At 35.5% G+C, this 26,541-nt stretch overlaps 4 protein-coding genes across 12 annotated transcripts; 2 read left to right on the top strand and 2 right to left on the bottom strand.

Annotated features, from left to right (window-relative positions):
• Positions 1-45: 45 nt before the first annotated feature.
• On the bottom strand, positions 46-4,183 carry LOC118047234 (uncharacterized). 6 transcript variants are annotated; one of them, XM_073405466.1, is made up of 4 exons: positions 3,978-4,183; positions 2,483-2,532; positions 2,132-2,394; positions 46-2,062 (listed from the first exon to the last, which is right to left on the bottom strand). In XM_073405466.1, exons 3-4 carry the CDS (start codon positions 2,386-2,388, stop codon positions 691-693), a joined length of 1,629 nt encoding a protein of 542 aa, XP_073261567.1. In that variant the 5' UTR covers positions 2,389-2,394; positions 2,483-2,532; positions 3,978-4,183; the 3' UTR covers positions 46-690. The 6 variants fall into 6 exon arrangements, with proteins under 6 accessions (XP_073261567.1, XP_034912367.1, XP_034912363.1 ...); XM_035056476.2 differs by having other exon boundaries at positions 46-2,388; positions 3,978-4,181; XM_035056472.2 differs by having other exon boundaries at positions 46-2,394; positions 3,978-4,180.
• Positions 4,184-7,656: 3,473 nt separating this feature from the next.
• Positions 7,657-12,805, top strand: LOC118047210 (uncharacterized). Of its 2 annotated transcripts, none has more exons than XM_035056438.2 (11): positions 7,657-8,130; positions 8,247-8,541; positions 9,211-9,277; positions 9,369-9,428; positions 9,514-9,592; positions 9,813-9,858; positions 9,943-10,041; positions 10,209-10,277; positions 10,412-10,766; positions 11,333-11,463; positions 11,572-12,805. In XM_035056438.2, exons 2-11 carry the CDS (start codon positions 8,254-8,256, stop codon positions 12,625-12,627), a joined length of 2,250 nt encoding a protein of 749 aa, XP_034912329.1. In that variant the 5' UTR covers positions 7,657-8,130; positions 8,247-8,253; the 3' UTR covers positions 12,628-12,805. The 2 variants fall into 2 exon arrangements, with proteins under 2 accessions (XP_034912329.1, XP_034912328.1); XM_035056437.2 differs by having other exon boundaries at positions 8,242-8,541.
• A 504-nt stretch (positions 12,806-13,309) lies between these two features.
• On the top strand, positions 13,310-17,151 carry LOC118047171 (uncharacterized). Its single transcript, XM_035056362.2, has 6 exons — positions 13,310-13,906; positions 14,523-14,690; positions 14,801-14,920; positions 15,433-15,609; positions 16,054-16,218; positions 16,423-17,151. The coding sequence occupies exons 1-6, from the start codon at positions 13,658-13,660 to the stop codon at positions 16,951-16,953; spliced, it is 1,410 nt and encodes a 469-aa protein (XP_034912253.1). The 5' UTR covers positions 13,310-13,657; the 3' UTR covers positions 16,954-17,151.
• A 636-nt stretch (positions 17,152-17,787) lies between these two features.
• On the bottom strand, positions 17,788-24,589 carry LOC118047170 (uncharacterized). Of its 3 annotated transcripts, none has more exons than XM_035056358.2 (9): positions 24,311-24,589; positions 23,477-24,202; positions 20,766-20,851; positions 20,498-20,666; positions 20,068-20,156; positions 19,678-19,842; positions 19,435-19,512; positions 18,423-18,526; positions 17,788-18,275 (listed from the first exon to the last, which is right to left on the bottom strand). In XM_035056358.2, exons 2-9 carry the CDS (start codon positions 24,174-24,176, stop codon positions 18,170-18,172), a joined length of 1,497 nt encoding a protein of 498 aa, XP_034912249.1. In that variant the 5' UTR covers positions 24,177-24,202; positions 24,311-24,589; the 3' UTR covers positions 17,788-18,169. The 3 variants fall into 3 exon arrangements, with proteins under 3 accessions (XP_034912249.1, XP_034912250.1, XP_034912251.1); XM_035056359.2 differs by having other exon boundaries at positions 20,766-20,842; positions 24,311-24,588; XM_035056360.2 differs by having other exon boundaries at positions 23,477-24,168; positions 24,311-24,588.
• Between the last annotated feature and the right edge of the window lie 1,952 nt (positions 24,590-26,541).

The following is a 26,541-nucleotide window of genomic DNA, read 5'->3' as shown; positions in this document are numbered from 1 at the left end:
TTTGTTCAAACTTACATGGGCACAAGTATCAAAATTAATAAAAAATATTAAAAAATAATTTAAAATTAAATATAATTTTTAAATGCACACATTTAAAATGCACAGAGACAGTCTGTGTAAAAACAAACGGTACATAAAGTTGATGTAATAAACAAAGACAAAAGTATATGGCGCATTTTCTCACTCGAGGTTGGACTCCCAGTACAAAAACTAGGTAAAACTGAATCACTCCCAACTCATGTGAAGCAGAGACCCGTGTCGGCAACCACGAGAAACAGTACTTTTGAGACAGAAAACAAGACACGGGTTTTCTTGAAAAGAAAGGATGCTCAGCCGCTCAGGTTGATTTCTCCCATTCTTCGTTGATGCCACGCCTAACGAAAATAAAAATTTTGATAAGCAAAAAAACATGAAAAACCTTGCCCGATGCTATGAACACGAGGTAAGGAGATCCAATCACGAACAAGTGTAGCTGTGTGATGCCCTCATTTTGGATTTTTGAGCAATAAATTCAATGGAATGGTATCGCATGGTCCCAAGCATCAACTAAAAAGATCAAATCATCACCGGACTTTCAGAATCGCATGCACGTCACTTTAGAATCAATCAATGCGGAAATGAATCTCACTCTTACTAAACACCTTCAATTAGGCATGGAAAGCCATCAGCAAGACCTCGTTCAACCAAACCTCAGGAAAAAAACCACCATCTTCTCCTCTCATTAACCTTTTGGTTGGGTTGGGAAGGGCCAGAAACTTGAATCTGATACAAGCCTCGCTCAGGGAAGTTGCCATGACTATTTGCCCGCCTTCCTTCAGGATTGTCCCACCACATCACAAGGACAATACCCAAAAGGCTAACAAGGGGAGCAGCGGCAAGCAGAAACCATCTCCTTCTACTGCCCTCTCTGCCAGAAGTACTTAAGGGCAGGCCCACATCTAGGAGTTCCCTTCCGGTTTGACCATGTTCAGGAGGTTCATCTGAGACATCAGAGGAACTGTCCTCACTAGCTTCCTGCTGCTGAACATCATGGATCCCCATTCTGTTACTAGAGTTTTGCTTACCCTCCTCATAGTCTTTATCATCAGTTGGAAATTCGTACCTGCAGAGAGGACATGAATTTCGTGCACTCAGCCATGGCAATATACAGTAAGGATGATATAGGTGAAGGCATGGAAGTTGGTTAACTTCTGTGCCGATTGGCAAAAGATCCTTGCAGATTGCACAAGCTACACCATCATGCCTCTCATGTTCCTCATTGATGATCACAAGTGGTAGATTATTCACAAAAGACAGAGCTGCAGGAGGCGCTCCTCTCCTTCCAATGTCAGAATGAGTAAGAACTTCAAGCAAATCCCTGACGCCTGTCGCATAATCTGCTAACTCATAATTCCATATGTGCTGCGGTAATTCCAATTCTTCCAAGTTAGCAAAGAAGTCACGGTTATGTGCTTGTCTACTCTGCCTGGTTCTCCGCCGATTCAGGTCCTCAAATTCTGGTGAATGGGACTGCCTGTGCCAACTAACAGGGCCATTAACTTCACTAGGACTTGAAACAAACAGATTTCGAAGTTGAGCTCCTGCTTCTACAGATTCAATTGTATCTTCCTCAATATCAGCCTCTTCCCATTCACCATCCTCTTCTTCTTCTTCCTCCTCTTCCAGGTCATCAGAGTTCCATTGGTGGAGACCAGCATGCATTGGATCGATGTCGGTATCACTGTCAAAATTGCTTCCCTCATCTGCTTGAATAAACATTTCTGGGTCCAGGACACTACGTCCGTCCACAGAAGCATCAGAGTCCCCCCCATACGCACTTAAAGAAATGGCATCACTCCCACTATGGAAAACCCTGTGCCTACTGGATCTGAAATTAATTTCACTATCCCCATAAAGAGAATCCACATTACCAAAATCCTCACTTTCAGAATCTGAAGAAAGATGCTGCCATCTTCGAGAACTACTTGGAGTCGTGCGGGAGCTTGTATGCTGTAACAACCTGGCAGAACTATCAACATCTATAGAGCGATCCTCATTCCCGTGAACAGTGGACTGGTTTTGCCTAGCCAAATTAATCACATGAGAAATTTGTTGTGGGAAAATGCTTTCACTCGACTCAGCACTGCTGTACCTGGTTCTTCTTCCTCTATGACGCCTCCTCCGATGAGAGTCTCGAGTGGGCCTCTCAAGATCTTCAAGCAACAAAAAGCTACAGTCCCCACATATACTGATAATCTCAAGATCATCATTATCAGGTAATATAATTCTTTGGCACAGAGCACATACTGCTGGGAGGGTAGAATGGCCCACTACGAAACCACCATTAACATGGAAATGAACAGTGGATGTGGGCACATCACGTAAAGTTCCTCGTGAATCCCTATCCATCTGAAACTAAACCAAGGAGAAGAAAAAATATTGAAAAACATGAGAGAAAAGCAGGATCGCGAGTGCAAGTTAGTGAAAAAGAAATTGATTTTACTTTTTATGTTTTCCTTCAAATCCCTCTGCTTGTTCTACATCAGCTAGTCTCTGCACCACAACATAAGAATAGGTGAATTGATTACCAAATTAACAATCTACCTTAGCCCCTCCATGCTAATGTTGATCAAAAGCAAATACAACAAATTCACCTTGAACAAGATCTGAACAAGAAACTAAAACCATGCACAACCATTTTCCTCAAGAGATAATGTCGTTAAATTTAAAAAAGAAAATTATTGTCGCCTTGTTGATAAAATAGTCATGTAAAAGAAATACCCAAAGATGGCTGAGTGCTTGCATGCAGATGACTCCAATGAAAACCATCCCTGACAACACCACCACCCCTAAGCACCCTTTATCTTATGATAATAACAGTGAAAAAAAAATAAGCTTCCTCAATTGGCTTCCGCTAAGTAATCTCTACAATATAACCACTACCACCAGGATAATATGAAAAGGTTTAGCAAAGTAGTTGTTCACAGACTCGTATAAATCTGTTGAACATTCATAAAAAAAAAAAAAAAAGAGAAGAAAAACTGTTGAATTAAACTGAAACTCTATTAGAAGGAGCAAGTCCCTAGATACAATGAGTTGTTGAATCCTGAGAGCATGGAGGGCATATGAATTAGAAATCTTAAAACTAGTTGCTCATTGAAAACATCGCCTCCAAACCCAGTAAGAAAAACCCAAATTCTCTCATCAGTTAAAAAAGCAAGCATGCCAAGATTTAAAAAGAACAGGAAAAGAAAAGGGGTTTTGCATATGCACCACTCAAGATATTTTAGCTTGATTATTGTACCCAAAACACTATAGCTATAGCTAGGGCAAAGTGGGTTTTGATTGCATAAAGATTGAGCTTCTTGTATTTCAATCAAATGAATTGCAACTACTACTAGCTAAGGGACACAAACAGCAATTTCTTGTTTTTTTTTTCTTTAACATTGATTCATTTCCAATTACCAGTAATGTAGTAAGTAATTCACAGACAAACAAATAAAGGATGCGAACTGAAATTGCGAGATTAATTGGAGGAAAAAAACACTACACGACTGGGAAATGCTTAAAAAAAAAACTGTAAGAAAATTGCCACAGAAATCAAGAAAGTGGAAAGAAATCGAACTTGACAGCAGCGACCCCAACTGCAAGAGCTAAAGTAGAATGATTTCGTCTTCAAATAAGAAAGTGAAGAATCCAACAGCGCCACAGCACAGCAATTATGTATGTGGGTGGGTGGGGGCAAGTAGTGGCAAAAATGGATCTAAAAAGAAAGCTGCAAAAAGAGAAGAAGATATCCAGAAGACCCCGAACAGAAAGACAGTGACTCTTTTTTATAGAAGAAGCAAGCAAGATGGGAAATCCCGACAGGAAAGGACAAGACAACCACCGCAACAACTACAAGTAAAACTACCTATGAAGGTGTGGGGGTTGTCTTTAAACAGAGAGCTGAAGACTAAAAAATTGATGACGATAAGAGCAACCAAACTAGTCCTCACCTGACTACTGACAATTGTCTTTACGACACAACTAAGCCCTTTGCATTATCCAAGGTAGGAGTTGAACCTGTGAACTCCCAGTATCACCAGCTCTCCACTGATTATCTAACAACGTTAACGAAGTCTTTTACTAATTATCATTCCTACTTGGTACCCAAAAATTGATTATAAATCATAGAGGCAAAGCAAGGTACTTGATTGAAAAACATAAGACTTCAAATACTTAATTGAGAAATAAACAATATTAAAATGCACTTAGAATCTATTCTCCTTATCTATAAAACTCACGTGCCTCTTCCAATCATTTTTTTTATTCTTCGTCTCCCAAGAAATGATACGGAATTCCTGTTATAACACGTAAGATTTGGGTCACAGCCTCACAGGTCATGCAACTCGGCTTAAAACGACATTGTTTTAAAATATTTTTTTTCCAAAAAAATAAAATAGTTATTTGTTAAAAAAATATTAAAAAAATTACATTGTGTTTTACTTCCGATTGTGTTTGGAAATACAATATAAATTATATTTTTAAAAATTTAAATTTTTTTTGTTTAAAATATATTTTTTATATTTTTAAATTATTTTGATGTATTAATATAAAAAATAATTTTTTAAAAATTAAAAAAATTTTATTTTAATATATTATTTAATAAAAAATACTTTAAATCATCAGTATTATTACAACCTACTAATTCAATTATTTTTAGTGCAGGTACAATTTAGTGCTTCAGCTATTTTTTATATGTGTCATTCTAATAGCATTCCACGTGTTCCATATCAATCGTGGTTTATTATCTACTTATAATTGGAAGATATGGTAGATATAATAGGAATGTTATCCACACTGCACCGTGGGCTGAAAGAGAAAATGATGTAAGAAAAGTGTAAAGAAAAAAAAAATCATATATAATAAAAAAATAATAATAATAATAATAATAATAATAATAATAATAATAATAATAAAAACAAAAAAACCATATATAAACCTATCTGAATTATTAAATAATCTAGTGTTAACATAATAGAAAGAAACCTGTAAAAGAAATCAAAAAGTGAAACTTTAAAAAAAAACATAAACTTAAAAAAATAAAGAAAAAAACTACAAAAACCCAAGTGAACTAATATAATCTTAAAAACTTGCAATTCGTTGAACCATACATTAGTGTTTGATAAGGAAATTAAATTGTTAACCAATTTAATTTTAAAGAATGATATCATTGAAAAATATTAATAAAAAATCTTGCAAAAAAACAACGTTAAAAAATAAGAATAAAATTTGAAAAATAAAATTAAAATAATCCCAAACAAAATAAAATAACAATTAAAAAGAATAAGTACTAAATTTAAAAGATTAAAAAAAATCATAGGGAATAAAATTGAAAATTATTTGTAATTTGATAGATTATTTATAAATTTAAAAATGATAGAAAGTTAAATTAAAAAAAAATATTATAGAGGACTAACCAATAAACCAAACCCCAAAAAATAAGAAAGCAAAACAAAAAAAAAGATTAAATATAAGAAAAATATGCTCAAAAAAAGAAAAGAAAAGGCAAAACCAGGCGAGCATCCTAAACATGGTCTAATTTCTCAAAACTTATAACTTGTGAAATTCCTAGACTTGGATTCAATCATGAAACTTTACTCTCAAAAAATTTAATTTTAGAGGATAAAATCGCATAAAGTATTAATAAAAAAATTCTAAAATAAAAAACATCAACAAAAAAAAATGAGGATAAAATTTGACAAAGCAAAATCCAAAGATGATGAAATTTGAAATAAAAATAAAAAAGATCCCAAACAAAATAAGTTGCAATTAAAAAAAATGCGAATCATATTTGAAAGATTAAAAAATCATAGAGTGTGAAATTGAAAAATATTTATAATTTGATATATTATTTATAAATTAAATAATAATATGGGTTAAATAGAAAGAGATTGTTGAGGGTTAACCCAATAGAATCAAAACACAAAAAAAAAAAAAAACATCATTTAAAAAAAAAAAAACAAGAAACTTGCTGAACCTCTTAACGTGACCTAGTATCTAAAAGTCATAACCTGTGAAATCTTAAATTTAAATTCAATCAAGAAGTCTACCTCTCAACCAATTCAATAAAATACAGTGAGGTTAAAATTTAATAGAAAAAAAATCTAAGGAAGATGACATCTAAAAAAAAATAAAAAAATAATACCAACTAAAATAAACAACAATTAAAAAAATAAGAATCAAAACAAGATAAACATATTTTTAAAAACACATTAAAAAATATAAACTACCATATTCCCAAACAACACTAAAAATGGTTCATTTCAAAATCCCTACTTAGATAAAGGCAAATATATAATGGGTGAGATTTGAGGCTGAAATTCCAGTAATAACATCAATTTTTATGGACAAAAATGAAATTTAAATTGGTTAAAAATGTAAGTATAAAATCAAACAAAAAAAAATTAATGTCAAAATTAAACACAATATGAATATAAATTCGTTGAAAATAAAATGGATGAACAATCAAACAAGTGATGTGTCACATTTATTGTTTTTGTTTGAATTTGCTTTAAAGAAATGATAATAAAAGCAATAATTTATTATTCCTAAGCTCAGCCAAGTATTGAATTTAAATATATGTTGATTTAGCAAGTTAGCTCACCATCTTGGAACTCAATCAAGCACTCAACCTAGATATATATGGGTTCATGAGTTGTTAGGCCCATCATTTATAGGCCTAGCAAGCTGCTAATTTTATGCTTTTTTAATATTAAAGATATTTTTTCTTGACAAGTTAAAAATATTTTAATTATCTTAAAAAAGAGGGAATATACTTAAAGGAGATTTAATTATTTATTTATTTATTATGACTATTTTTTCTCTCCTATGATATTTGTTTAAATATTAAAAGAATTCTAAAGTAATTAAAAAGAACGGTTTATAGTTTTATAAATATCAAGTATGATCTTACCTGCCACCTTGCTAATAATGGGTGAATTAAATTGTAGAAACTATAAAATTAATTAAATATCCCAAATATCAGGGTATGGAGGATATCTTAAAAAAGAAAGAAACCAAACATTAAACTAGCTTTCACATAGTGAATGTATCCTATGAAGATGGAAAATAGTAAATGCAATTATTTTCATTAAATGTAAAAAGTAATTATTTTGTTGTTTTAATGGTCAAAGTTTCCCCTCCCCAATCTACTGTTAGTCCTTCCAACCAAGCAATCTACACACACATAACTACAGCATTCGTAATAATTTTGCTGCAAATAATAATAATAAGAGTTTATTCTTATAATTTACTTGTAAAATCTTTCTCAATTAAAGAGAAAATTAACCAAAATGAAAAACAAGGGGGGATTTAAATTTTTCCGCGAACAATAATAATAAAATTTTATTCGTATAATTTACTTGTAAAATCTTATATTTTCTACCAATTCGTTATTATTATTTTTTTAATGTGAAAAATAAGTTGAAAGTTTTTTATTCCATAAAAACATGGGCCTGAAAGGTCGAAGTGGTCAGGATGTGACAACAGACTCGGCCCATGGACTATCAAGCGTCGACGGCAAAAAAAAAAAAAAAATTTAAAAAGAAACTATTATTTCAAGTAATAAAATAGATAAATAAAGGGAAGAGTCTCTTTTAGCTGATTCGTTTCTTGTCTGGTTGCGGTCTGTGGAGCCCCACACTCTCTGTCTCTCTCTCTCTCTCTGTTCATTACAGGGCAGAAGCTTTCAAAAAACCCTTCGTTTCAATTATTATTTTTATTATTATATTTAAAAGATATTTAATTATTTATCCTGTGTGTCAGTCCTCTTTGATGGCAGGAGCATCCTGTAATCACCTGCCAAATACCACTCTTTTATTTTGTAAACAAAAGAGTTCATTTTTAACAATCAGCAGCAATTAGTAACAGCAATCAAATCAATTAATGGGGTTTTTAAGCATTTTCCTTGCTTGAAAATTTTGCATCTCTCTCACTAAAATGGAAAAAACTACACCCCATCTGCTTCCTCCTAGCTGTACTTCTTCAATGCACCACCCTCTCTACCATTCTCATTGCTCACTGTCTCATCACCACCCGCGTCTCTTTCTATAAAGCTCTGTGCTGGGGGAAAAAGAAACCTGGGTTGTTGTTCTTGTCAAACTTGAGGTGGGTGTTTGTGATTATTTGAGTGTAAAGTTTGTCTTCTTTGAAATGAGTAAACATAAAGTTACAAAATTGACAATGTGGGTTTGTTTCTCTTTTGGTTTTGTTGGCTAGGAAAGTACAAAAATGAAGAGGGGGAGAATGCTGAGAGAGGGAGACAGAAGGAGTCCTAGGATATCTGCTTTGGATTTGTGGAAGGCTCAGCCACCAAGGAGGACCACTGTTGCTAAAAAAACTAGGCTTACTAGGAGCATTACTAGCACTAGTGCCAGCACTGCTGCCGAGGTACAAGACAAGGAGTTAGACCAGCAAAAGGAGAACCAAACTGAGGGTCCAGCCTGTACGACAAGGGCTAAGAAAAAGAGGAAGCTTATACCTCCTCAAGATGTGGCTTCTACTCCCAATTCTCAACAGGTGTTTTATTCTTTGCCTCCCTTTTATTTTTGTTATCTATCCATCTATTTACTTACTCGGGGTTGTTGGTGGGGTGTGGTAACAACTATCATTTTCATCAAATTCTTTGTTTTATGGAGCTAATTATTTGCAATGATGAGTATTTTTGCTGGTTTCTTGCTCACTATAATTGAGTTGGTCATGCCCAAGTGTTCTTTTATTTGGGATCTAACTTCTAAGTTGCTGGGGCGTTTTAAAGAGGACTCCTGTATGGGTGAAAGTTGATGACTACATAAATTCATGAGAATAATCTGTTGTGCTATTGGAAGTAGCAGTTGATTGACCCCACCCAACGTTGCAGCTCAAATACAGCATATGGGTTTTACTTGATCATTACTATCTTTGTTGCTTTTATTGTAATTCTTAAGGCAGTGGGGCTCCTTCAGAATTTTTTCTTCTCTTTCTACTGCATTCTTACCTTCAGCATATGAGTTATGTTGTATTCAAATTTTAAAAAGCCTGCTACTTTACCATGATATGCAAAACCTGTTTCTATAGAGTGCTAGTAACTAAACAGTACTTTGTGATTGTCATGATGTGCTTGATTGTTGCCTCTTGGTCTCTCCTCATGGCTCTAGAGGTTGTATAGATTGATAGAAAGTATTCATTGTTCCCTGAGTCTGGTTTCAGGAGCCCAAGTCAAGTGATGTATCTGATGACAGAGAAATAAGTTACGAAGATCATCCAATCCGTAGTGGTAAGCCTTTTAGTTTCGTTAAAATGTTGTTGCAAAGTGCCTGCTGCTTTAAGTTTCATTGACACTAACATCACATTCCCTTTTGGACCAGATGAACCCATTTTGCAGAATAAAGATAGCCCAAAACAGAAAGGACAAGCTGATTCTCCAGGTGATCTTCATGTTTTTTTAGTTAATTTTGTAAATTAGATCTTCAAGTTTCTCTGTTTGTGACTCTAGTTTTTCTCCTGCATCAGATCAACCATCTAGTTCGCCATGTACATCATGGGTGCCAGAAAAACGCATACTTGAGCATATCATTGACGTATTGCAGAGGTGGATATTTTCTCAAATGCTTTTATATCATTTGAGATACTGAGGAATTCTTGTATGCATTAAGTATTTAAGATCATGATTAAATTCCCAATTATAACTTTGTTTTTTGCAACCGGGGAAATGACACAGCTGCTGAGGTTCTTACTGTGGAGTGTCTATCGCTGGTTGAAAATTGTTTTCTTTCTTGTTCTGACTTTTGTTTCTTATTTTTCTGTCTTAGGAGAGATACCCATGAATTATTTGCAGAACCAGTTGACCCAAATGAGGTTGGTATTTGGCCAGAAGTTTCTTTCCATACCATGAATTTGTCCTTTCTTGTCCATTTTATTTATGGAATTACTGCTGATAAGGTTGAGGAGTACTATGAAATCATTAAAGAGCCTATGGATTTCGGCACCATGAGGGCTAAACTACATGAGGGAATGTATAAAAGTCTTGAACAATTTGAGGTTTGCTCATTCATCAAGCATTAGCTCTCTATTTATGGTTTTAAATGTACATTTGTTTGAAGGCACATTTGTTTTACAAGGTTGATGTGTGAAACATATATCTTCTGAACAAGAAACTTCTGTTTTTTTTTTTTTTTTCCTGATAACTAAATTTTACTGATATGCAGCATGATGTGTTTCTAATATCTGGAAATGCAATGCACTTTAATTCCTCTTCCACCATTTATTTCAGACAGGTATGATATCGATTTCCTGTCAAAGAACTGAATCATATTCAAAGAATATTCTGCTTAGATGAATTATAAATATTCTGCTTAGATGAATTATGAAATTTTCACTTCAATTGAATGTCGAAGGTTGGTTTTTACAGGCTCGTGCCATAGATGAATTAGCAAAGAAGGTTTTCCATGTTCTTAGAACTGATCCTGAGAATTTTGAACTGGAATTCTTGGGGATGAGAAGGAGAAATGGTAGAAGGCCCCAACATGAAGCCAAGGGTTCAAGATTTAGAAGGCCCCAACATGAAGCCAACGGTTCAAATTATAGCTCATCTCCTAAGGTTGCGATGAGTTCAAAATCGAGTAATACAGCTGTCCATGTATCTCCAAAACCCACCCCATGTTTAACAAGTTGTTCATCAAGTCTGAAAAGAGCAATCCAATTGAACTCTGGATGTTTGGGTATTACAACTCATTCTGATGCAACAGACGACAGAGTATTTTTTGGTAAGACGTGAATTCTGTTCTGACCCTCTCAAAATCAAATTCCTCAAGGACTCATTTTAGGGAAGGGCAGACCCAACATGCACAGAATATGTTTAAGTGTTGACCTAGAAATTTAAGGAATTGCTTTGAAAACGAATCTAAGGAGCTCTCCATCTGTGATTTGTCGATATTTGGAATCTGTATCTTTAAAGGATAGAAACTCTCTGTCCAGAAGGAGCTTTCCATGTGTGGTTTATCGTACACTTGCATTTAAATTCAAAAGATTCGCTAGGTTATGATTTTATCCCTTTGACATGAGGTCATAATCGGATCTGCTCCCCATGGAAAAAGGCTAGAATGTTCCCACTACACAACTGGTTGTTTAGATTACGCAATTCTGAAGGTTTCAAACTCAAGAATATTCATACCCCTAGTCTGCGAGGTGCTTCAATGTAGATTGTTCCCAAATGCATGAAGCCATTTGTTCCAACAATAGGGAAACTGAGAAGCAGAATTTTTTTTATTCTCACCATGAAGTATAACTTTACAAATTTCATAACATCTTTTAATAAGCTTTTCTTCAACAGGTTCTGGAGACAGTAAAAGATCTTCTGATGAAACAGATAGACGTTCTACATATAAACCATGGATGTCCTTCCTCAACGAGAACTATCCAATTACTTCATCAATTTATAGTAATTCAAAGCCACTAGTGCATGTAAGTGACTAACCCAAGAGAGTTTTCTGTTTTCTATCTATGCTTCCTGATACCACGGATTACTAGCTTTCAGATGGTTGATGACATGGCGTTTCTTGCTTGATGTAGGTGAATCAGCAGGATACTTCCTACAGCAAAAGCTTACTGTTGTTTGTTAAGGACTTAGGGCCAACTGCCCAAATGGTTGCTAGACGCAAGTTAAATGGATGGTTGAACACTGCTGCCAATTTTTCAACTCCAGGTTCAAACTTTTGGCTCCAGGCTCCAAACTGTCAAAATTTTGCAGCATCAGCCTCTGCTCAGTATCCACCTACTTTTGATGCTCCACCCTCTGCTGCCTGCCAAAATATAAGCCTGGGTGAAAGAATAGACATGTTCGATGTCGATAAAGGAGGCAGAGCTTACGCTGGTAACAAATTGAGCTTGCATGGAACTTCAAGTGAAGGGGCGCCAAACCATAATTGTTACAGTAACTTTGGCGCCATTAAAAGTGAAGTTTCGCTTGCTAATGAAATGGATGTTGCCAATGTCTCAGAGAATGAAAAGCCTCACCAAAGCCAAAACAGAGGCCTTCAACAAGGTTCACATTCATATGTCACTGATGCTAGAGATCTGAATCTTTTAACTGCTGATTTAAGTGTAAATGATGACGATTCAGCAATGTGGAAAGTGGGGAAAAGCAAGATGGATAACAAGCCACAATCATTGGATTTAGGTTTCAAGAACTCTGAGTCAAATGCTTTGGAAAGCAGGCTGAGTGAAAGTTACACTTTTTCACCATCTTCATGGCCATTAAAAACCACAGGCATGTCAAGTTTTAATCGAAATACGGGCAGTACACGTATTCTAAGTACTCAATGTCGAGGTGGTGATCAAGCCTTTTCTACTCAAGGTCCAAGTCATGGACTAGGTGGTTCATCTGAGAGAATTCCTGCCTTGAAACCAAGCGAACAACCTTCACCTGTTTCTGGTCATTTCATCTTTGATCTGCCATTTTTAAAGACACGGCTTGACCAGATAAATTCTCTGGGGCAGAATAGATTTTCACAGAATGGTTCGGGCATGCAGGGACCTGTTCCAAACAGAGCAGGCGAGACTTACAATGATAGCCGACCACATTCCTCTTTGAATACTCAGCATGCTAACTTGGCTCTTCAGCTGTAACATAATGTAATTTAGCATGAAGAACTCATTGGTAGGGAACATGTTTTACAGCATGTACATATATTGCTAATGCATTGCATCAAAGAAAAAGCCTTTCGTTGTAAAAGCAGTCAATGATTGCAGCCTCCTAGGAATTGTTCTGTAATTAACTATGATTAAACAATTTTTTTTTGAGAAAGATGCTATGCCAATCCCATCATTTATCAAGCAAGCCTTCATTTCAATCTTGGTTTGAACTTGTATTAATCAATGACAAGGTAAAGATCTTGAGAAAATCTTCCTTATGGAAGACTCCATCAAATCTTGGGGCTCAAGAGTCTAGACCACGTATCAATTAAAAGGGTTGCTAACTTGCTATTCAATGAACTATCTGGACTAGAAACTTTAACAATAAAAAAGGCTTTCTTTTTGCATAAACCAAGTACAAAGAGAAGAAATGGGATTGGCGAGACTGATTCAATGATGATAAAATAAAGAATCCCATAACTGGAAAGATGTCCTGATGGACAGTGACAGGCATACAGTCGGACTTGTTTCTTCGAACATATGTGAGTTGTCTTGCATATGCAAAGGTAGAAGATGCATTTGTGAGTTGTAAGCCTCGCAGGTTGAGTGGTCAAAATATATAAAATTGAACCTTGGTCACACACAAATTATACCACTCATTTGGCAATTTATCCCAGGAAAAAGAAGCAAGGCACCCAGTAATAGTATATTTGGAAGGGGCACAACTCCCAGTCAATGCAGGCCATTGGATCACAAAAACATGAAAAATCAAAGGGTGCAAGTATCTTAAAAGGCATACAAGTGTTGTCACATTAGCATTCCTCATGGTAATAAATTATGTCTTGTTTTTGTGGTACAAAACCAAAAAAATACAAGTAAAAGTTCGTTAGACAAATCCATAAACAGAGAGACGGTTATGGGCTGTGGTGATCTTCCTCTTCCGTGATCACCACCTCCACTTTGTCATTGTGGCGGTTGCCGGTGGCTGTAACGGCCAAGAACAAGTTATTATTGATAAAAAGAAATGGCGTATAGGAGAAGACAAGGAATCACTAGGGCATCAACGTTCAAAGAAGAGATTTATCGCCCACCAGAACATGACCACCACCATGATAACATCAACAAAAATAGTAATAATAACGATGACACATTGTTTACAACATCTTCTTCGTCCCCATCTCTGGCTGCTCAGGCTATTAGGGCATCTGCTGCTCATCGTGAATCATCCCTTTCTTCTGCATATGCTGGTGGTTCTATCTCTCAGAGATCTAAGGTCTACTTTACGTCTTTTTTCTATTAAGAACCTTTTTACTTCTTCTCCTGTTTCTGCTACATTTAGGATTTGTTTTCTCTGCTAAAAATGAAAATGGATCTCATCTGATCTGCATCTTTAAATTGATCTTATGAATCCACTTTCATGTCATGACTACATAAAAAATCAGTTCTGATCACTGCTTCAGTTTTATTGATCTTTCATTTTGTGATGTATTCAATAACATTAGAAGCATAGATGATAAAAATATATATATATATATTAGAAACATTGATAGTTTTATAGTATTGTTTCTGGTAGGATTCAATAAATTTTATATGCTTATCGTCTCTATGCTTTTCCTCTCTTGGTTTGGCAAAAAATCATGAATTGATAATATATACTTGTTTTTTGTTAGATAATAGGGGACTCCAAATTAGATGCTCATATCTCCAGAGCCTAAATCTTCGAGTCTTTTATGACTGGACTGATGCCCTTGCCCGTTGTTGGCATGATTGGTAATGGTTGCTGTGAAAAGATGACAGATTGGCTTGCATGTCATTGCATTAATTACCAGATGTATTCCACGTTATTCTTACCCTGTAAATTTGATGAGGGTATGATGCCTGAACATTAGGTGTTCGATGCATATGAAGACAAACTGGGAACAAATGGGTCGAAGGGTTTTTGGGGTGTTCTTGCTCAGAAAGCAAAAGCAATTATCGAGGAAGATAATTTGTCTCAACAATTTGAAACACCGGCAAGATCCAGGTTCCAGATGCCAGATACCTCTGCAGGTGGTCAGGTGATTACGAACTTAATATTGGAGTCTCACTTATTTCAGTGAAGAAAATCAGGAAATAAATGAGCAATGGTGATCAAATGATTGTTGTAATATTTTTGTTTCTTTTACAGTATTCATACCGTACACCCGAGGGCTTTAGGAAAATGGATAATCCTACACTACGAAAGGGCTTGGATAAGATTACTTCTTCCCTTAATCAAATTGGTGATACCTTTGAAAAGGCTTTCGAGGTAAGATGTTTTGCTTCCTCTGCAACTCTAGGCAAATTATCCATTGTACTTTTACTGTTTAACTGGTTGTTATTCCTGATCCGACTTGATGAGCTCATGATTTCATATCTATCACCTGAGCAAGGCAAGGATTGCTAAATGTAGCCAGCTTGTTAACTTGTAAAGGTATACGCACCGCATCAAAAGGGTTTTTTCTTTCCCTACTTTCTACCACTTTTATCCTGAGGACAGTCCTCCAACTTGACTGCTGTTGTTTTAGTTCCCTTTTCTATTGCTGAGAATTATGGCAGTGGATATAAAGCTCTATTAAATACAACAGTGAACAGCTAAATTCAATGTTTGTTATTAGAGATTAGGTAGGTTACAGAAGAGTTGATGAAAATAAGTGACAATGGTGCTAACAAAGTACATTTTCAGGGCTACATGTTTGGAATAAAACAGTCATACATTTAAAATTCACCAAGTCTAGAAATTATATTTTCTTGCTTCAATATCTCTGGTTACTTTTCCAGGAAGGTCGCACTATTGTGGAAAATAAGACTGCAGATATCATCCAGGAAACTCGCAAACTGCAAATCAGGCGAAAAGGTCCTGAGGCACATAATCAAGGTCCTGGTGAAAATAGTTCATGGATGCAACAGCCTACACAGCCACTGAACCATGAAAATCAATTGAAGGCATCTCGCGATGTAAGGTGGCAACTTTGTATTTGAGGGTCACTGTTTCATCTGGAAATGTTTTCAATTCTTTAATATGGAAATCAAATAAGATTTAAGTTCTCAATTAAATTAATTTAAACTACTAAGCAGCATGTCACCAAATATGGAGGTCTCTAGATACGAGATAAATTATCGCGGCTGTGGGAAAAGTGTGAATTTCTTTCCTTTTTCATTTGGTGACTTAGATTTTAGCCTGTGGCTTGAACAAGATTAAAGCTTTCAGTTATAATGGCTTTGAATTGGCTCACTTTGCAGCAACTTCAGAATAATTACATCAAATGTTAAAAACAGGATATGAATCTTATGGCCAGCATTGATTTGAAATTATTAGCTTCAGCGAAAGACAAAGTTGTGAGCCTAGTTTCAATCTCCTAGCTGGTGAAATGCATGATTAGCCTTTGCTTTTGTTCACAGGTTGCAATGGCTACTGCTGCCAAAGCAAAACTTCTTCTGCGGGAACTGAAAACAGTTAAAGCAGACCTGGCTTTTGCTAAACAAAGATGTTCGCAGCTTGAAGAAGAGAATAAGATCCTTCGGGAGAGCTGTGAAAAGGGCAGCTCCGCTGACGATGATGATCTGGTAATGCTTTCTTCTACTACTTTGCACTCTTCTCTGACGAGGTTCTCTATATAAGACCCTGTTTGTCCTAATTTCTTAATTCCTGTTTCATCTGCAATGTTGATCTTCATATCGTCGAGCATAGCTTTCTATTTCTGTAGGGTGCTTGTACGACAATGCTTCGAGACAATTGTAATAATCTAACTGACATTTCTGATATGGCAGATCCGCCTTCAATTGGAGACACTTTTGGCTGAGAAGGCCCGTCTAGCACATGACAATTCTGTTTATGCTCGTGAGAACCGCTTTCTGAGAGAAATTGTTGAATACCACCAACTTACAATGCAGGATGTTGTTTATCTGGACGAAGGCAGTGAAGAAGTCACAGAAGTTTATCCCTTTACGAGGATGCTCTCTGTTTCTCCACCCTCCTCCACCCCACCTTCTGAGAACACATTACGTTCACTATTTGAGAAGGAAATCTATCCTGTCCCTGACCTACCACCAGAAACACAGGAGGTTTCCGAAAGTGATGCCCCACAAAGTGCAGGTGCACCTGCACTCAAGGAAGTGGAAGAAGATGCAGGAAGAGATGCCCCCCCAAGTGCAGGTATGCCTGTCCGTAAGGAAAAAGAAGAGGCAAAACATATCCCTGCAAACAAGCAAGCAGATGAGAAATGCACTCCAATGTCTCCAATTCACAAGGAGGAAAAGGAAAAAACATCCTCATCGGTATCACCTGGTGTAAACAAGTAGTCCTATCCATCTCTGGCATCAATAGTTTTGTCTGAGGCTGGTTTTTTTTTTTTTTTTTCTGGTTGTGTGGCTGGTTAAAGCCAAGGTTTTGGGGAGATTTTTTCTTTCTTGGGTAGCATTCTTTATTGTTTTGTGCATGAAATTGTGTATGCAGTTGTGTATTTGTTATGAAATAAAGCCTGATTTTCCTTTCTCATACTACAGACTTGCAGTTAGCAACTTGTTTGATCTAATAAATAAATTGTTGTACATCGTATGGCCCATCATCAACTCATCTGTATAGTTTAAAATCACAAAACATCCTTGTTTTATTCTGCAATCAAATGTCGATAAAACAACTCTTTTACACGCTATATTGGAAGCAAAATATAACTACTTTTGACCGTGTTGGAACAGCTGCATGGATTGCCTTGCATAAAGCCATTGAAATCACCTTGCAATCACCCACAACCTTATTTTCTTGTCATCCTCCGAATTTTTTGTTGCGTTTTGCCAACCAAAACTCGACTTCTAATACCAGTTCATGAAGAGCTGTTTGGCACCCCATCTCCAACTAGTTTACACTCAGACTCCTTTCATAATTCATCCCCCAAGGGGCATGCCAGCATGCACCAGTTACGGAAGGATTCAATCTTGCCAGACCAGCAGGCTGCAAGGCGGCTTATTCAGCCATGAAAGTGTAGAAGCGGATTCTAAATTCACGTCCTGCATAGAGTCAGGACTGCTGATTGGCAGAGGATGGGTTAGAGATGGTGCAATGCCAACTTAAACCACTAACACAAAGCAGAAAGTTAAAAACTTCAACCAATCAGGTTGCCATGTTTACATATACGCTAAGCACTCCAAATTGCAAAGGCATTCATTCATTCCTTGAGAATAGAAGCATGTACAGTTTTATGACAAAAAAATGAAAGAAAATTTCCATTCAAGGCAAATGAGGATGATACATATATTGTTAGTCATTTGAGGAACTGGGTCTTCAAGGCCATTTGATACACTCATCCTTTCACGACACACAGTCGAATGGACAGCCAATTCAAGTTCCACCTACTTTCTTTGGTTTGATTTTTCTTGGTTAACTAACTAATGAACAAGCCAGAGCCAAAAACAGCCACGTATACGTGTATAAGTGAGATGATGATCAGAAAAAGGCAGCTTTGGGTATGTGTGTGGAGCTCCCAAGCAGCAAAACTCCTGGTTTCTACAGTAGACGCTTTTAGAACATCTGGAATAATAAACTAGTTGAACCATCACCAAATGATCTGAGATCTGCAGGTTTGACCAAAGCCCTGCACAAGGGGCATGTCCTTTCCCTCTCAAACCTGAAAACAGACTCGGTTCAGATTAAAAACGTATAAAAGTTCAGCTAAAAAACAAATGAATTAACAGCAGTTGGCTAGTCGGTTTCAGTCCAGTTCAACAGCTAACAGAATATAGATTGCTAGTAGTATTGGGTCATACAAACTAACCATTCTGATACACAATCCTCACAAAAGATGTGTTTGCATCGAAGTAATATAGGAGCATGCATCTTTTCCTGGCATATGGCACACAGATCTCCTGCTGCGTTGACCTGCATTGCAGCATTGATGACTTAAAACGCATGGAAAAACTATATCATCTACTTGTCAAGAACCACCAACAAAATCTAGAGAAAAGAAAACATATAATATACAAGTGTGGATGTGTGTGTGACATCCCATCACACATAATCTCAAGAAAACAAGGATTATAAAAGATTAAAAATTCCTGCACAACAAGTTAAAGAGCAATTAAATTGTAAATGCCAAAAACTTATCACAAATCCTTTGTGCCAAACTGAGGAAATGATGAATCACAAAGGATAGGATGATTCATCAGAAAGCTATAATTGGATCTTAAAAATAATATTATATCATGTGCATGAAAAGAAACCTGCAATTCCAAAATAATTTTACAAAAGCATAATAGCAAAAAATAATAATAAAATGTGGGTCATAAACGAGCTATCCTTAGGTTTTTGGTGAACAAGAATATTACATATTTCACATTTTTAGCTTAAATTAAATAATTAGTAAACGGGAGTCAACCATATACTAAAAGATTCCAATATAACTACAACAGATCAAGAGGGAGAAGAGGGAGAGAGAGTGTCATTAAAATAAAGCGGGTGGGATAATGCTGACATGGTGTTTTCATTAATGGCAAATTGAAATTACAAGACTTTTTAGGATCTTAGTTAATTTTCCTTGGGCTCGATACATCAATTCACATTCTATTGACAGGCTTGCTCTGTGTTTTTTTTTTCCTTTTGCCAAAGTATAAGCATGGGTTCTTTATTTCATCATAACATAACTGAGCATGGACTATTTATGATATCTTTGGGCCCTATGAAAACCCGAAAATAAAGTTTTAAGCAAATAACTGCAAACTTGCACGTGGACATGTGCGCAATGTTCTAAACATGGCCCTAATCTAAGAGAAAGGGGAAATCAACAGTACCTGCTCTGATGTTGCATGTGCCCCATAGTGCACCTCTTTACGTGATAGCGCCTTCAAAGCAGAAAAGAAGGATTGCACCTGCAATACACCAACCAATATGAAAGCAGTCAAAGAAATGATAACACAAGCTATGGAGGGGAAAGCCATTCAGCTTACTCAATAATTGCATAACAACCTGATGTATGCAAAAAAAGAGGCGAACAAATGTAGGAAACAAAAAGAATAAATCACAAAACAGTATACCTTCTCAACAAAAGAAGTAAGCTTGAAAGTTAGATACAACCCAGTCATTAGTGACGAAAAGAGGCTCCCATATTCTTTGTTTAAAAAGAAACGGTACCAGACTGGTGCAGGCAACAAGGCACGGTACAGCAGAATCAGATACTCAACCAAAGTAAGCATTTGACCCTAGAAAGAAAAACTTACCATGATCAGAAACTAAGGGAACATAATAAATGTACAAATATAGGCCTAAAACTTGAATAGAATGATGGAGAGAGTTGATTGAGATCTTCATCTGATTAGTGGACAGGAGCCAACCCCACCAAGCTTCATTTTTCAGATCCTTTTTAGAACAAATCAAAATGACAAAACCCAAATAGAACTACACATGCTTGCTACATAATATCTCACCTGCCTGCGGTAATTTCGGCCTCTACTGTTCTTGTAATAAATTAACAGAACACATTTGAATGCCATTGCTGCCTGTCGGACCAAAGTATCTGGAAAAGAACAACAATAAGAACCCTCTTAAAAACAGAAAAATAATAACAAGTGGTGGTTTAAAGGTTCGAAACATCCCATAAGCTTACAAGAACATAATAGGAACTGTACTTAATTAAGGGGAAATAACTTTTAAGGAAGTCATAAAAATAATTGATATTCCTAAAACCAAGAGAGTTCCTCTGCATGCATGTGTTTTTCTGCATATTCCATGCAAAACTTAACAATGCATGCAGTATTACTAAGTATCATCATTAAAGATTTGTTTTTTAAACAAAGTGCATCTTCAGTTGATCAGATGTAGAGATATATGTCAATAACTTGCAAACAGTAAACATACCATTCACCATGATTATGAAAATAGCATGCCAGAAAGGAGGAATAGACTTGGGAGGAAGCATGATTAATGGGTACAGAAGATCATCATTTTGATACCACCAGTAAACAGCAACCACATGGACCATGAATGCGAGTGAGATGCCAACCAGCACAGAGATTTTCCTCTCTCCCTGCAAAGACCAACAGTCAGCTCAAAAATCATAATCTAATCCGACTAAAAATGCTCAAATTCTCACTAAGCACAAGTCCATATAGAAAAACTCAAATACCTTCAGAGCTGTTTGTTTTCGTAGAATATCATTAGACTTGAACATGACAACAGCAATTCCAATTGTAACAAAGAAACCTGCAATTCCTTGTATAAAGAGCAATGTCACAAAATTTAAAATTTAAAATTTAAAAATAAGAAATAAAAACTTTTACGGAAAGAAGGCCAGAATTCAACATGCTCAAACCTCTGTAATTTTGTTTTTCCTTAAAAAAAAGCCAGAAACAACAACTAGTGATGTAATTAAAGAACAACACCAAACTTCAATATACCAACATCACACTAAATCATACCTCTGCAGATAAGAGGTCTGATTTCAAGAAGGCATAGAAGTCAGGGACAGGAAAAAAAAAAGAGGAGAAGAGATGGAAGAAGAAAAGAAAGCAGAAGATCTATCAATATTCTTTGTTTTTAATCTATTGTGCATGGAAAAGATGTTTTCCTTTTTTCTACCATTAGAAATCATGAAAAAATATCTTGCAAATTTAAACTTATTATTGAACCCAGCAATGAACGGATAACATTTTCAAGTGTCTTTTATAGTGTCTAGTAGTTAGGAATTAAGCTTATATACCCTCAATTAAAGAATGTTTATATCTCAAGAACACTCTATCTATAAACCATAGTTTAAGTGTTTAAATCCCTCTCTAATTTTAAATCCCTGGATTTTGAGTCCTGTCCTCTTTCCTTTCAATTTTCTGCTCCTCTTGTCTGACTTTCTATAACTCTTCATTTGGTTACTGCCTAATCTAATGATCTTAAAACAACTAAGCACTGGCTTAGCTATGAGTACAAGCACCAGTTAGAGAAAAAATGGGCAGTGACAATTGAGATGAAAGGAATAGAATGAGGTTAAAAAATAAGACCAATATTAAAATACATGCATTTACACACAGGATGAGGGTGGGGGTGCATGTGCAACTGTTGTTAAGGATATCAGGGGTGACAGGAATTGAAAAGATTGTTATTTTATATATGGACATTGGATTCCGTGAAGTATAACAAACTAGAAAGCTAGCACCATAGACATTTCTTCTCTAGTTAAAAGATTCAGTCTCAATACATGAGAAGCACGAAACAAGAGACATCAAAGAGTTCATTTGAAGAGGATTGAGATGTAATTAGATTAAAACAAAATGTGGTTTGCAACATCGATTGCAGCTTTTTGCTTCCTAGGAACTATCCCTGTCCTTCTGTTCTGTGCTTTGAAAAGATGGTTGACAAGCCACTTCAAGGAGGCGACTGGAGTGCTTTCATCAAATGATGCATGTAGGCTGAGCCATTACCATCCTGACATGGTGGCCCGATTCAGCCTGGCCTGGTCAGGAAGGGATTCAAATAGAGACAGACTACTGTTATCTGGGAATATCTTTCTGTGTTAGCTAGCGGGGGTGGGCTTTCCTATGGTATTCCCGCAGCGGCCACTGACTGACCATCCATCTGTCTCATCTTGATTTGGCTATACTTGTATGTAGCCAGCCATGTTAGCTTCACACGATAGCCTTTAGAAAAAGGCTAAAAAGGCACTAATCAGTCGGCCCCTTTCCTATTCAGCCTTGCCACCTCTCCAGTTAAGAGAATAGGCTTTCTCAAAATAATGTTAATGAAAACCAGACGTACCAACCCAAGAAGAATCCACCAAATAATCATAGAAATAGAATTCAATCAAGCTCCATTAAATGGAAAATTAAAAGCTCATGTTCAGAAGGTTGATTTTTAAGATCTCTTTCTTCCAGTCAGCCATATTTCAGCATTTGATTCTCTTCCTTTCACTCCTAGTCCTCATATCAGCTGTTCTTCCCTTCTCCAATCCTCTTTCCTTCTGATCTCTTCTCTCCTCTCACAATGAACTCCTATGATTCTCCATTTGGTTAACACCAGATAATGGATAGGATCAACTAACTATCCAATCATCACCGCAAAACAGCAAATGGCCTATTCCGCATACAAAGTACCAGGGCCAATAGGAAAAAGAAATTTGAGATGAAAAGAAAAAAATATAAAAAATTTGGTAAAGCCAAATGAATCCAATTGACCATACAGCAAGATTCATAAATATGCAAGTTTACATTTCAAAATCAGGTTAGATTGTGTGAGAAACTGTTTCGTGTAGAGCAGTGATGACAAGGATGAAAAAAGAGGTTATTTTCTATATGGATAACAGATTAATCTGAAGAGTAAGTTACCAATAGGTTAGCATATCAGAAATTCTCTCCTCTAGTTAAAAGACTCATTATTAATTATATGAGAAGCATCTGAGAACGAGAAAACAAGGAACTCGGTGCAAATGGGTTGAGTCATGAATCAGATTGATGAAATGAAAAGTGTAGCTAGTAACACCCATCAAGTAATGGTAAGCAAAGCAAAATAAAAAAACCATCGTTTGCTTTTTTTTTTTTTTGGCTTCATGAGAACTTGCTCAAACCATGCTAATTGACCAGGAAACAATTTGCAAGCTACTCATCCACCAAAATAATCATTAACTCATCTGCAACCCATCTCTAATGAAAGCCTGTAGGTTCAAAAAATCTAATATCCATTCGCTGCCAGCTTTTGCCAAAAACTTAGTTGGTGGGAATTACTGTTCCAAAATATGATTCCCCCACATGGTTCACGTTCAGTTATCTTTTTCACATTACTTAATTCTAATGTAGAAATCTAAAAGGCACAAACCACTGGATTTAAGATAGTAAGACAATAAACAAATAATACCTTGCAAATGCTGGCGAATGAAGACAACCAATAGAAGCAAAGAAAAAGGAAGCACTTGCTCAATCCACCTAGCAACTTGCTGAATATCATATCTCTGGTAAGTTGAATCCCTTCCATTACCCCCAGCCTCATCTGCAGCCTCCCCATCCCCACTCACACTTGAACTCTGCTGTCCACCAGCGCCATCAGCTGCATCTCCTCCTCCACGATCACTCCTCAAATCACCCTGAAGAGCATCCGCACCCATCATTTGCTGCTGTCCCAACACCTCATTGTGTGCCCCACCTACTTGCCCAACAACCAATCCACCAGAACCGTCCCTCTCATGCTCTCCCGCCCCAATTATCCTAATGGAAACCTCTCCATTATTAGGCACCACTGAAGCCGACGAATCATCAAGTCTACTAGAACCATGTCCCCCTCCACCAAGACCACCAGGAATCAAAGACTCATTTTCTTGATGATTCGAACGAGTCGTTCTTAAAAGACCAGAATACTCTAACAAAGAAGAAATGGGCGCTTGAATAATACTAGAAGCCGATAGCATTCCATACCACCTCGAAGAAGAAGTCAAGCTGCTGCTGCTATTACTATTTCCACCTCCACCTCCACCTCCACCTCCACCTCTGTGCGGATCAGAGATACTCCCTGAACCTTCCATCACCGTATGAGCAGCAGATGATGCCCTAACCCTAACCATCACATATATTTCATATTATTATCACCCTATCAAATCATCAATCAAATAAAAAAAAAAACAATTAAAAAACAAAAACTGATCGAAAAAGCGTGAAGATTATAGACAAAAAAGGATAAAGGGAGGAATAATAGTACCTGCGAAAGCGAAACTCCGTCGAGGAAGAGAGAAAGGGGTTAGAAATATGGAATGGATGAAATTTGAGGTGGCATTCCACAAACCCTAAGAAAGCGTCGGAATTTGACTACTGAGTGATCGCCATTGAAGGAGGGAAGGGAGAATCGATCGAAGCTTTCTTCCTCTTCTTGATTATGTTTCGATCAGGAAATTCTGATAATTGGAGCAAAAGAATTAAAGAGGTGGGTATTTTATTTCTGTGTTTCTTGTTTCTCTCTCTACATCTATATCTAGTGATGATGCATATACAGACAGGAGTGGGAGAGATAACGGAGAGGGGCAAATGCGACAAAGACATGTTTTTTTTGTGGAATTGCGATGGCCAAATTTTAACAAAAAAAAGATTGTTTAAAATTAATTTTTTAAAACTGTTTTTATACATTAATATTAAAAATAAATTTTAATTAGTTGAATTTCAAAAATATTTATTTGAATATTATTTGTTATTCAATATAAAAGAATACATATTAAATTATAAAATTATAAACGTTATCCATGCGCATATAATACTAAATTCAAGAAATATAGATGCTCCATATTAATGAATATTTTTAAGTTGGATTTAATAGTATTTATATTACATCTATATTATTTATACCAATAAAGATGATATTAATTGAGTTCAAATTAAATTATTATCCATATTTACGAAGTTAAGAAAGGGAGTATACAGTCTGGTTCCATGAAGTAACCCTTTTGAGATTGCTTTACAATATATATTAAAATAATAATAATAATAATTTCATGTAAGACAAAAGAGGTTCGTTGGAATATCATTAAAAAAATAATGTAATTACATATGAACCTTACCTAATTAAAAAAAATAATAATTTCAAGTAAATCCAATTGCATCGCGCGTATGCTTTTCCCTGTACAGCATTTCTCCTGGAAAGACCTTCCCCACACCACCAACTCTTTTGCACACTTTTCTACACTGTTTCTTATTTCCTCGTTGACTCGCTCTTTTCTTTTTTCTTATTATAATTCATTTGTTTCATTTAAAATATCTTTTTTAAAAATATATTTTTCTATATTTATTTTCCATGAGATATTTTACATAAAAACTATTGACATATCTAATATCCCTTGTCTGCAATTCAAGCTCTGCCAATGCGTGCCATGACTTGAATGGAGGGAAATTTTATGCATTCAAGCACATAAATATTTTCTTCTATTATTATTTCGATTCTATTTATTTTTACTTTTTAAAAATATTTTAAAAAATTTAAATTTTTTTAATTTTTTTTACTTCAAATTAATATTTTTTTTAGTATTTTCAGAATATTTTCATATACTAATATCAAAAATAAATTTTAAAAATATATATGTGTATATATATATATAAATTATTTTAATGTATTTTCGAATAAAAATTACTTTAAAAAGTAATCATAATCATTCTCTCTAATACGTTTTTCGACGCAAATGTTTGATATTTGTTTTTTATTTTACTGTTTTTTTTTATGGGGGAATTAATAAATACATGAAAATTATGTGCAAATTTAATGAAATAATTTACTTGATGTTAATGTTAATGGTGAATAGGTGGAGGGGTGAATATATTTCCAAGAAGAAAATATTGTAATACTAAAAAACCTCTAAATCTTGGATTTTAAGTAGCAAATAAAAGTAGAAATTCGAGTAGTGTATTCAGCCCCACAATTAAAAAAAAAAAGTAATATAGATTTATTGCGTGTTTAGGTTTCCTTATCACCAGTCATTGATTTGATTTTTTTATATTTGACTAATTAATTAATCATCCAAGGGAATTATTTATTCTCATTTAGATTTTAAGCTAGACCCAGAGACGACAATCCAATTTCTTCTTTGGGCTTGAGGCCCAACTATGCTTCTGGACAGCCCAGAATAGTGAAGCCCGGTAAAGTAATAAACAGTGAGACAATGGTCAAATAGCAAATTGATAAACATTCGAATATTTCAGCCCGAATCTGAGCCGCCTCAATTTGAAACTGCCTTTTTTTATCCTTTTTATCATTGGACCAACTTACCCGTTAATTAAAATTCAATATTTTTTTTATAGAATTTTAATGATGCACTTTTTATATTGATCTCATGTATTAAAATAATAGTTTTAGTAATTGTTCTAAGGTAATGTTTGATATTATATTTAAAAGTAATTTTTATTTAAAAATATATTTAAAATTATTTATTTGTTTTTAATACGAGATGA

Source organism: Populus alba, chromosome 16, assembly GCF_005239225.2.
Source record: "Populus alba chromosome 16, ASM523922v2, whole genome shotgun sequence".
Classification (NCBI taxonomy): Eukaryota; Viridiplantae; Streptophyta; class Magnoliopsida; order Malpighiales; family Salicaceae; genus Populus; species Populus alba.
The sequence above is the reverse complement of the archived record's forward strand: the minus strand, read 5'-3'. Positions and strand labels throughout refer to the sequence as shown.